The sequence below is a fragment of the Copadichromis virginalis genome, linkage group LG20, assembly GCF_057382275.1.
Source record: "Copadichromis virginalis isolate Kocher_CV1m ecotype Utaka linkage group LG20, C_Virginalis_male_GT1.1, whole genome shotgun sequence".
NCBI lineage: Eukaryota > Metazoa > Chordata > Actinopteri > Cichliformes > Cichlidae > Copadichromis > Copadichromis virginalis.
Genome location: NC_140637.1, coordinates 21,238,715 through 21,251,315, shown reverse-complemented (window position 1 = coordinate 21,251,315; position 12,601 = coordinate 21,238,715). Strand labels below are relative to the sequence as shown.

Sequence of the window (12,601 nt, the reverse complement as noted above, 5' to 3'; positions counted from 1 at the left end):
AGACGCATTTGCTGCAAACGGAAATCAGCTTTTCCCTCTCTGCGATCTATGAAACCAGCTGTCACTTTCAATCTCCTAGTACTCTTATTACTGCTCAATAGAAACTCTCTTGGAAGCTATAGAAATTTCCAGAGTAGTCACATGATGTCTACCTTTTTTATAGTTATAGTGATGATTAAGGAATGCCTCTTGCTCATCTCTGATCAACTAAAGTGCATAAAAAAGAGGAGACTTCTCTTTTAAATCAGGCAGAAAGGAATGCACATTTACACTCACACGCCTTGGGGCTCATCCTGCACCAAACATGTTTTTTGGAGTGCAGAAGGAAGACTAATGGGGGTTCCTTTATCTGTTCAGCTGTTACGGCACACTGTCCAAGATCTATCTTAAAATTTAATTTCTATTTTAGCTATGCATGAAATGTGACAAGAAAAGGGTATACCGAGTTAAATGTGTAACAAGTACTCTTTCCACATATGTAAAAATGCAGAACATATTGTTACAATGATTTAGATTTTGCTTAGCAATTGCTATCATATTTATGTCATAAATTACCTTATAGTTAGTTTGCATTGATGAAAATCTATAGCTGACTCTTATCAGGCTCTAATGAACCTCCTCTTTAATTTAAATGTCAAAAGAAATCATGCCGTTTCTGTTGTGTGTTTGTGTATGGGTGCACATGCACACATGCAAGCAAGTGGAGGCATGAGTGTGTCTAAAGAACATTCACGAGGTTTTCAAACATGTCTTCCTGCTCTGATTGATTTTTTTCATTGACCAAGAAGATGCCAAACAAATGATATTGGAGACACTTTAAGCAGCCTTTTCTGGTGCACTCAGCTCTAACTAAAACATTCGCACTTCAAAAGATCAGCTTGCAAAAGCCGTTCACGAGACAGAGAAGACGTGCACTGTCACAGCTTTAATGAGCTTTCACACCTTAAGCTCCAGGACAAAGAAAAAAAAAATAAATGAAAGACTAATGAAACTAAGGTTTTCAAATGGGAAATTCCCTCTCTCGTTAAGTGCTGATTCATCAGCTGGCTAAATTATCCCAAAACAGAGGGATTTCACAATATTGCACACATAATCAATTAAAATGCTGTCTTTATGGGCATATTTCAAATATCGACAATAACAGGGATACACCTTAATGTGCTGTGTGTTTTCTTGTGTTCTTAAAGTCGGATCAATGATACTACCTCTAAACGAGCCGAAGCCTTGATGACAAAGGGTGAAAAGCTTCTCCAGCTTAGCCTCAACCTTAATAGTGGCACTGTGGGGACACCTAACATAGAATTAAATGCAATTATGAAAAAATGTTTCCAACCCAAGAGGTGCCTGTGAGAGAGGAAACCATAGAAGCTGCATTCATTTCACACAGCCCCAGGTGCCGAGAGGATACGGTAGTCCTTTTCATATTGGCAGCTGTTTGATCAGACTAACAGCGCTCCTTAGCCATACCATAGCTTCAGGTCGGATCTAAACTCCTCATCAAATTCAAAGGAGACACCGCGTCTCCAATACACTCCGGGCTCTTTCCATAAACACCGCTGAATTATTCCTTTGAGCACCCCTTTTTTGATAGTGACGTCCACCTTCCTTTCACGAGGCTGAAGAAATGTTAACTACCTACCAACTACAAATTTCACAGCAGTAGATGCGTAACGATATTGGACAATGTCTCCATATCTTCCAGCAAGGGTGTGAAATTGTACTGTGAGGGCATCTGATAGCTTTGTAGATCAGCTGCGACTGATAGCGTTCTCTGTGGATTGTGGGAAATAAACAGGGAAAGTAGAGGGCAGCGAAAGAAAGAGAGAGAAAGAGTTCATCACAGACACTGGCAGTGAAAGGAGATGTAGCTTGCCTGCCTCTGTGTTGTGTGTTGATCATGGTTATCGGACCCATGCTAGATGACTGATAACTAAGGTGTGGTGTTGTGTAATGTGTGTGTGTCTGTGTATGCCTGTGTGATCTGAATGACTGCACAACAAAGAGTCTGAATGGATTTAGTCAAAGCTCAAACGCTGATGCAGCTGCATTCCTGGAGCTTTATGATGTGAAACACCAAAGGAAAGGAAACAATGATCACATTCATAAGATGTCATTTTCTTCCACTTTTATCTGAGGAATTTCTTTAGTTTTTTGCCCCCCTTTTTTTCATAACGTAATGTGTTCACCTTTTCCAAACTGGGGCCCTGTTAGGAGGTTTTGTTTGAAAACCTGACCCCAGTCTCACTAGTAATGTACAGTATGGCTACTTTGCAATAACAACCATCCACACATCCACGACTCAAATTCCAAAAACGTTAGAACACTGTGTAAAGTGTAAATAAATACAGAATGCAATGATTTGCTCATATTTTATACATAATAGAAACATAGAAGAAGTATAACATTTTTCAAATGAGTAAATGTACCCTTTTGGGAAAAAGTAAGGCAATTTTGAATTTGATAGCAGCAACACAGCTCAGAAAAGTTGGGATGGGCCCATATTAGTCCAACAAAAGTGCAGCATCCTCTCTACTTTTAACTGATTGTACACATCTGGAAACTGAGTCTGGGGTCTTCTTTGTCATATTTTTGTTTCATGATGTGCCAAATGCTTTGAACTGGTGAAAAGTCTGGACTACGGGCAGGACAGTTCAGCGCCCAGACTCTACTACAAAGCCATGCTGTTGTAATAGATGCAGTTTAGCACTGTCTTGTTGAAATATGCAAGTTCTTCTCTAAATAATCAAGTCATCTGTAAAGCTTATGTTTTGTTTATAGTTTATACAACTTCTTAATTATTTGGCGAATGGGGTTGTGGTTAGTTGCACTGAAAACAGTGTTGTATTTTCTCTTTATGGATTAGAGTGTGAGAGGCTTAGAACGAGTTGAGTAAGTCAGTAAATTAATCTAAACTCACCATTACTTTAGTTTTTTCAGAATAACATTTTCCATAAAGTCATTTAACAGTGCTTCAAATTAGATGTGTCTGCCTTGAACCTATAATTTAAAATATGTAGTTTGGGCTATAGATTTGTGACATATCAACTACTGTATGGCTGTCAGTCTTGTCAAAGATTAAAGTTAAGACTAAGTTTGTGTAGGAGAATTTTAATTTATTAATTGAATGCTCCAGAATTACACATGCTTTTATGTTTATGAGTTTGTTTCCATAAACCTACCCAGTGCAGAGAAATTAAGAAACAAAATCCTCTGTGAATTTGATGTTACCTTTGCCTTGTGTCCAACTCGTATGTTGGAAGTTACAAAGGAAAGAGCAGAAAGCCACTAAAAGTTGTTCTGTGGTACTGGTCATCCCAAACACTACCAGACAGTTGTACTGAAACAACATCTCCCACTTCTAACTGCAACACCACACCATTGGATGCATTGTCCTCAGGATCGGTGGTTGTGGTTTGATGGTCCCCAATGAAAACCATGGCATCAGAATTTTTGACAAGTCTCATCCTCATATTTTTCTCATAGTGCGCTATATGACCAGTAAATCTAAAGTAGTAGACTCCTCTTACTGGTGCAGTGAAATAACCTAAAAAAGAGAGAGAAAAAAGTCACAACTAATTGTGGTGAAACTAATGAAACCAATAATTAAATAGAAGCCTAATCTGCCTACCTGTGTTTGGGTTGTAGTGGTTTCCAGTGTTGGTAAAGACATTTCTGAAGATGAGTGTTGCAAATTCAGAGCCATATTCAATGTTACCTTCACCAGATTCCAGGAGGGAGGCAGAAAAAGCCACCTTCACTACTGTGGCAAGAAAACAAAATAAGTAAATAAATAAATAAATAAAGTAAACTCAGAATCATTAATGATCATCCACTAATTATTCATCTACTTCTTGTACACTTATCAGGAAAACAGAAAAGTATTTATCTCTGTTAATATTTTGAAGCTCTTGCGCTGTGGTATTTCCCCGTGAAATCACAAGACACACATGAATAACCAATCAGTCAAATCATTCCATACATCCCAAACCGAAGCTTTACCTTCCCGCTGTTTCTCCAGCATTTCCACACGAAGTTCACTGACTGTCAGCGTCTGCCTGATAGCTGCAAGCTCTCTAGCTTGAGCTAACATGATGAAAAGGGAGATAAATGAAATGGAAGTATATTGTGAAGGTTTACAAGTCAGAGAATAAACACCAAAAACCCTGACCCTTTACCTTCCTGCTGTTTCTCCACCTCCTCCACGTGAAGTTCACAGACTGTCAGTGTTTCCTGGATAGCGCCGAGATCCTGCCGAGCTATTGCAAGCTCTCTAGCTTGTGCTAGCATGATAGAAAACACGATAGGAGAAGTTGAAGCAAGTTGTAACAGTTTATGAGTAAGTAAAAATGAACACAACAATACAATATTTAGGGCCGGGGGCATTTAGTTACCATCATTCTTTATCTGCAGTTCTTCAACCAGGATCTCAGCTGCAGTCATCCTGGCCTCCATGACTATAACAAAAGTGCATGTAAGCTTAGTTGCATCTATTTTTAATGAAGTGATTCCCTCATCACTGTACCTGTATTTTCTTTCTGTAAGGCCTCCACCAGGCTATCCAGAACTGTCACTCTGTCTTTCAAGTATCTAAGCTCTACACTTTGCTCCACCACCAAGTCTCTCAGAGCCAACAGCTCAACCCAGATGTCAGTCTGAAGCACCTGATCGTCTTCACTTCCCTCAATGCTGGGCCTCTGTGTGCCAGCCAAATCTGTCTCATCACCAGAATCATTGTTACTGCTGTTTATTTGGGCCCTGCAAAGATGGCAAAGCAGGAGAACCATAAATGAAGGCATGAAAGTCCTCATCTTCATTCACGAAATGCCCTGTTTGCTGTGTGTGCCTGGGTCATTTATGGGTGATTTCAAGGCCAAATGTGTCAGGTGGATGGAGATTTGCCAAATGTGTGAGAAAGATCACAGCTACTGTAGTGTGGCAGGTATGGGATAGACAGGTGTGTGACTCAGACTTTTAAACACATATCACTGAGTGGATGTTGCAATGGAGAGCTTTGAATAGATAGAAGTTTGCTAATAGGTATGCCCAGCTCTCTAAATGACTTAAAATTATTTTTACTAATAAAAAAAAAAACTATATAAATACTTAGATTTCAAAAAACTGAACTGTTGCACAGAGTCAGAGTTAAATTCCTTGTTTCACAAGCTTGGCCAAATAAAGATGATATTGATGCTGATAGCCTCAGAAATTTTCTAGGAATCCTCGAGCAACTGTTGGTGTCAGAGTGCTGTCACAAATGAATTAAATAAATTACAAAGGAATACTATGCTCTGGACAGATGAATCAAAGGTTATCAAACTTTTTTGAGATTAAATACAAAATTTTTCAAGAAAAAACACCATGTAATGTGCATGTAATAATGTATACATGTAGTTCACCATTATCCATGACCTACTTTCAGTGGCAAACACTGATATCAGTGTCCAGTCTGTGCAAGAGAACGGAGTACATCTAACTCAATTCTGTCAATAACACCGCTTGATGTAAACACGGTGATCATTTCCAGAGGCTCTTTTTCTCTGACAGGTGTCGTTGTTTCCCAGAAGGGATCTGGAATTATCCTCAAGTCCTTTAGCGCAAACGGGCGTCCACACAGGTCTTTTGACTACCCGCAAGTTATTGTAACGAGCTAGGGAAATTTCCCACTGCAACAGGACCATTATGTGGGCGTGTTGCTTGTGAGTCATAAGCGTGTGCATCAGTGACAAGTTAGACAATTAGAGAGAAATAACAACAAATCAATCTGTCGTTAAAAAAAATATTTCTTGAAGCGAATAAAGTGGTGTGAATGACATGATTTATGCTGATTGCTGCTTGTGTTTATGAATAAGAATATTGAGCAGCTGTCAGTCAGAACTCCTCACTGCCACGTACAACTGTATTCACACCAGATAAACACGCAGTCATCAATCTTTCTAAGAAAACACTCAGATGGTGGGAAAGAAAACACAGATGAGTAATAATGTTGTCCTTAGTACAGCAAAAAAATACCGGATAGTTTCGCTTTTTACTGTTCATACAATTTTTCTATCTGCTTTTCTCTGTAAAAATCAAAGACCTGTCATGAAAAAATCTTTGCTGTAGGGGTAAACACAAACAAATGTGCATATCCCACAGAAGTTTTAAAGAAGAGGGCCTTTTTTTGGAAAGAGAACATAGAGTTTTCTACCTGTGTGCCGCAGGGGGCAGAGATAAAGACAGTAATAGTTAGACTGTGGTCACACTGGTATGCAGACAGTCATGAAAGCAGCAGTACCTGTTGCATCTTGCAAGTTCATTTGCTCAATATTGTGAAATTGGGGAGACCCTTTCTTATCACAACTCTAGGTGTGTGTGAATTAGTTGCAAATTATTTTAATTACAGATTATCGACTGATATACAGTTGTTTACTTGTTACTGATCAGTATCATCTTATCGTCAATTAATTGTATATGACTGTAAAATGTCACTGTTTTGTGAAACCTTGTAACACTTTAACAAATGTTTAAATAATAAACAAACTATACAGTTTTTTTTGTTTTTTGCTTCATTTTGCTAAAAAATCTATTTTTTTAACTGCACTGTAGTAAACCAGCCTACACAACATATCTTATCTTTTGCCCCATATCTGTAAATACACAGCTGGTTGGTTCACAGCCTACAGCCATGCTAATGCTAACGGCTCTGTGGGACTGCAGTGATATGAGCTAAAGGCTAAAAAAAATGTTAGCATGTTACAAAGGACAATTCAAAGATAATCATCAAAGTTTAGTGTGTTAACCATATTACCATCTGCTAAACAGCACCCACTGGACACTCTATTAGGTACACCTTAGTAGTGTCAGGTTGGATCCACTTTTACGTCCAGAAAGGCCTAAAAAAACATTGCTGAGAGATTTTGGTCATGTTTCCATAATGAGAATAAGGGGCCCAAAGTGGGCCGAGACAATTTCCCCTAAACTATAACATCACCAGCAGCACCAGTCTGATTCATTGACACAATGCAGGATGGTTCCATGCTTTCATGTTGTTTATGGCAGATTTTGGTCTCTTTTTCAGACCATTTTTTGTAAAGCCTAGAGTCAGTGCATTTAAATACCTAAATGCACTGAGTTTCTGCAGTGTGACTGGTTAGCATATAGTTCTGTTATTACCTTTTTACAAAGTCTTAAAAGTATAGAAGCTAAATCATTTAAGTTAGCTATAATGTGGAAAATTATTAAAGTTGGAAATCACACACACACAAATCACTCACACACACAAGACCAGTTTGATATAAAAATGTGATAGTAATGTACCAAATATGCATGCCACATCACATTCAGTGATAACTGTTTGTGGTACAGACACGCACACAGACAGTGTTGCAGGTAAGTGTTCGCTTATTTACGGCAAAAGTGTTTTTCGCTTAGGTGCTTCCCCAGCTTTTCAGCTGCTTTGTCTCCAGCTCCGCTCTCCCTTGGGTCCCAGTGTCTTACAATCAAATGTGGGAAGGTTTGATTGTTATATTGTTCCCAGCCTAGCCTCCCTGGCACTCCTCTCCAAACTCACTGCACCACCTATTCTGCAGACTACACCCTGCCACACTGTCATTTTATCGAGGTGGACAAAGAAATTTTTGAAAACAATATAAAAAGTAAGTTAATCAAACCTGCATGAGGGTTACAGATGATAATAACAAATATTTGCAAGGTATTTGGATTAAATAAACCTTTAATAAAAAATTTATACCGGTGTAAGCTTACTTCAGTGAGTCAATACAAGACACTCATAAAGAGAAAAACATGGTTTGTAGTGTCAGAAGTCCCACATGCCAAAGATATCTGGCATTACAGTCTGTCAGAATGGCAGTTAACAAGGCAGCGCATCACTTGTGACTTCTATCCCATTGGTTGCTCTCCCAGAGACTGTTGCCAAGGTACTGACCTGTGATTTAGACTCTAGTAAATCTTTCCACCCTCTGAGGTCAGGCTGTTCCTGCAGCAATGACTCTTCCTTTCTTCTGTATCTGCCCTTCAGGCCCAATCTCATATCCAGGTCTCTTCCTTCTGGTCTGCTCAGAGTCTGGAGACAAAGCTCTGTTAGACTTTTCAGGGCATGCATTGTGATTAATTCTATTCCCATAAATGAAAAATAGATAGTGAAATATCTAAGTGTGATAGATGACAGCTTGGTTGAACTATCAGGCGCCTCAAAGTGACAGGCACCCTTGCATACCTTCCTTCATTTTCCTCTCAGGCAAATTCCTCTTCCTCTGTCTCTTCTTCAAGATTTCCCAACTCTTCTCTTGTGTGTGTGTGTGTGTGTGTGTGTGTGTGTGTGTGTGTGTGTGTGTGTGTGTGTGTGTGTGTGTTTTAAATATGTTTTCCTTTAACAAAAATCAAGCATAATCTCTTGCTCTGAAGTTTTCTACTATTATTTTTTTTCTGACTTTTAAGTTTAACCAGATAATCCTGCTATGCTCAGCCTGTGTCAATGCATTCACCCACAGGTCAAATCCTTTAAAAGATTCTTCTTTTGTCTCTTAATATGATCCAGATTTTCTGTAAATGGTTAGTTATGATACCCTGCATAATTGCTGTAATAGAGATGCTGACAAATCATGCAACCTATAATCATACATCTTTCAGTGTTACAGGTAATCACTTAGCAAGCTGACCAATCCCTCTAGTCCCTCTTCTGTCCAAGCCAAGCAGAGAGGATGTGTTTGTGCACCCTGCTACTGTAAGAAGTGGACTTGACTGCAGGTACTTAGCCTCAGCTTAATCTAATGATGCATACTTCCCCCTGTTTACGGCAGCCGGCGAAGAGGGAGCACTAGCCTATGCTTGTCTGCTGCTGAGAATGCCCATTAATGCTCTTTTCCCCCTCAGGTGATGACCACCTGAGCTATCAAAGACAAACGTGTCTGTAACACCACCCCCCTTCCCTCCACCCTCATCATGCTCCATCTTCACCCCTCCTTGCTGTGACCGCCGCCCAGACACATAATGTACAGTCAAAACGGTTTTCCCCTGTGAAAGAGCATTCAGAATCTGTGCAACATCATCATCGTCACCATTATCACCAGTGTAATAGTGATCTTTTCAACTATTATTTATCCTCTGCAGCTACACAGCAGTCAAACTGGTACATAAAATATGTTCAGTACAATCCAGCACAGCAGCACCTTAGAAAGGAAGATATCATCTCACCTGTTCACTCACTCACACAGCATCCAGCCAAGCAGATAATTTAGGTTGCATTTTCTGAGTTTTTAGATGTTGGTGATTTCTGCTGCCCTTTTAATTGAACTGAGGATGTAATTATGTTTGCAAAACTGAAAAATATTCTTAATTTGTTTTTGTTTGAACTTTTTTATTGAATCTTTTATGCAGCTGTCCATCCTGGTACCTTCATCTGTTTGTTAAACCTTTTCTCTTTTCACTCATTAAATGGATTCTGGAGCAGATTTCTGCACTGAAATCATTACAGGTTTGTATTATTGGAGCGCAGATATAAAACAGATTATGTTTTATGTAGAGATGGCACGATACCACTTTTTTATGTCCGATACCGATACCGATATCATAAATTTGGATATCTGCCGATACCGATATGAATCCGATATAGTGTTTTTTAATCAACAAAACTGTTTTTTAAATATCTTGCTGCATTTTGTATAAGTTCATACTCAAGTTTAAAACAACAACAACACTAAAGCTATTCTGTTATACCTGTATGCAAAAAAAAATATTTCATAGTTCAGCAATACTGATCAATCTAATAAACTTAAACCTACACCATCCTCCCTATTCTGGTATTTTAAAGAGTACTTAACGGAAATATTAAGCAACCTAACTAATAGGGTTCCAACTCCCAGCAACAACAAAAATAAATAAATAAAAAATAGGGAACCACCCCTCACGCTCCACCTCATGATGCTTAATCGACGTAATCAACCTTAATTTGATGCAGTGTGGAAAAAAAAAATGCACAGAAATCAATTGTTTTTCAAGAAATATTAAATAGATTCAACATCTTTCTTCAACAGAATTGCAGACTGCACAGATGGTACCTTCCCAAAGGAAAAAGTACTATAGCTTACTAGGGTATATATATTAGACTTAATAGTTACTATATACAGTAATTGACTTCTATTCATTTTGCATCAAATTAAAACTTTGGGTGTCAGATAATTATTTATTAAAAGCTCGACATTTTAAATGAGAGTAAGAAAGAAAAGTATGTCTTTGTGCCCCCTTTTCCCTGTTAATGCCCTATTGGCCCCCCTGGCTAAACTTTGCTAGATCCGCCCCTGTACAGTTACAGCCGTCAGCTACATAGAAAAAGATCCTGGTGTAGAAAGTAATATTAAATAAATTCTAACAACAGCTTATCAAGCTTAAACGTGCTGCTGTTGTTCAGCCGCTGGTTTCCTCTTTCTGGTGCAAAGTGGGCCAAAAGCAAACAAGAGAGATGGACTCGCAACAGAAAAGCCGATCAGCTGATCGTTAAGCAGTTTCATGATTGAAGTAGCAACAAGAAGAGGCAGTCATTTGTTAAGCTTAATGCAGGAATGCTTTACAAACATTCAGAGATGGACTTACACACTTGCTTTACTTCTCTCGGGGATAACTTTGTCGGAGATGAAATGCCAGGTTGCTAGCGAAGCTCCAAATGCTATCCAGACCACCGACAGGTCCTGCATGCCACAGCCGCTCTATCACGTGATGCATACTGCTCCGACGTGCTAACGTTCTGAGGTGAGTTACGGGTGTTGCAAGTTTTGTGAGGTGCTTTCGTGATATTTAATGGATCGGATTACATTTTTAATTTTTCTCCGATATCCGATCCAGTAATTTAGGTCAGTATCGGACCGATACCGATACGTAATATCGGATCGGTCCATCTCTAGTTTTATGATTATTAAAGTAGATGTCGGGGACAAAGCTGGCAGAGAGAGAAAAATAACATGGTACAAAGGTCCCTTGACAGAGAGCCAGATGGTGTACTTCACTGTTGGCAAGCAAACCTCACGCACCTGTGCCATTAAAACAGGTACTCAAAAACAAACGTTCAAAACTGACCCACTTTGGGTCAACTCACTGTTATATTTATTGATTGTTGGAGTATGATGTGCAAATCTCCACAGAAATCATACTTTTATCAATAGAAAGTCTGTAAAACAGTAAAACAGTCCAAAAGATAAAGACAAAAACAAATATAAAATCAAGTGAAAACACCATCAAAGAACCAATATAAGTTAACCAAGTATTGATTTGATGCTACACCGATCAGCCATAACAATAAAGCCACTTTCCTAAATTTGTGTGGCTCCAAAACAGCACCAATCTGTTGAGGCATAAACATGAAGCCTCTTTGAGGTGGGAGCCAATTATTTAGCTCTTGTGGATTGTAGAACATACTCGGATTCATTGTTTCAATTCTTGACCTCATTTTCATCTATCTATCTATCTATCTATCTATCTATCTATCTATCTATCTATCTATCTATCTATCTATCTATCTATCTAGGGTTAGGTTAGGTTAGGTTATATAGGTTTTATATATATATTTAGAAAAGTGGTAACAAAATGATTAATATTATTCACTTCACCTGTCTACTGTTTTAATGTTGAGGCTGATTAGTGTACATTGACATAACTGCTCAGGTGTTTGTTATGATTTAGTACAGCCTAAGGGAAAAGCACTGCCCATTCAGTTTCCTAATCTACACAATATTATTAATAATCTTTTCAACACAGTATTATGAAGATATGTGCAGTCATGTGAAAAAGATTTTAAAAAAATACAGCACTCTACACAGTCCTGTGAAAAGTACACTGTATGATTCACCAGCTTCATTAATGACTATCAGTCTATCTCACACGTCATTGAGGAGGAATTTTGGTCCACTCGTCTTTACAACGTTGCTTAATTTCATTCAGGTTTGCAGACATTCATGTTTGCACAGCTCTCTTAAGGTCCTGTGACATGATTTCATTCAGGCTGAGGTCTGGATTTGGACTGGGCATTTGCAGCTAGCACCTCGATTATTTTCTTTTTCATCCATTTTTGACGTAGATTTGCTGCTGTGCCTGAGATCATTGTCCTGTCTGTAGCAGTCTGACAGATGGCCTCACATATGATTTGGTATGGAGAAGAATTCATGGTTGACTCATTAACCACAAGGTGGCCAGGTCCTATAGCTGGAGCATATTCCCAAATCTTAACCCCTCAACCACTATGCTTTACAGTTGGTTTGAGGTGTTATGCTGACATGCATTGGTTTTTTTTTCACCAAGTTAGCAAACCTAACTTGTGTCTGAGCTTTGCAACATCTGGCTTTAGGGAGGCTTTCCTAGGATATTTGATTTGATTGCTCCAGACCAGCAAACTGCCAAAACCTCTGCTTTTGTAGAGGTGCTCACACTTGTTGATGATTAATAATTTAAGTGCATTTCATTAGCACCTGATTGCTACTTATCCTTTAAATCCTAATGGTATCAGTAAAGGTGTAAAGGGACTGAACACTTTCTTTTTCCCATGATGAAAGACATTTGATGCATGTTAAAAAATATTCTTAAAATAAAGAAATATTAAATATATATTTATATATAC

General features: G+C 38.6%; 1 protein-coding gene across 2 annotated transcripts; it reads right to left on the bottom strand.

Moving 5' to 3' along the window:
• Positions 1 to 2,360: 2,360 nt before the first annotated feature.
• LOC146684739 (uncharacterized) lies at positions 2,361 to 4,808 on the bottom strand. Of its 2 annotated transcripts, none has more exons than XM_085443838.1 (6): positions 4,523 to 4,808; positions 4,392 to 4,454; positions 4,176 to 4,280; positions 4,000 to 4,083; positions 3,629 to 3,760; positions 2,361 to 3,544 (listed from the first exon to the last, which is right to left on the bottom strand). In XM_085443838.1, exons 1-6 carry the CDS (start codon positions 4,806 to 4,808, stop codon positions 3,261 to 3,263), a joined length of 954 nt encoding a protein of 317 aa, XP_085299964.1. In that variant the 3' UTR covers positions 2,361 to 3,260. The 2 variants fall into 2 exon arrangements, with proteins under 2 accessions (XP_085299964.1, XP_085299965.1); XM_085443839.1 differs by having other exon boundaries at positions 3,629 to 3,757.
• Positions 4,809 to 12,601: the final 7,793 nt, after the last annotated feature.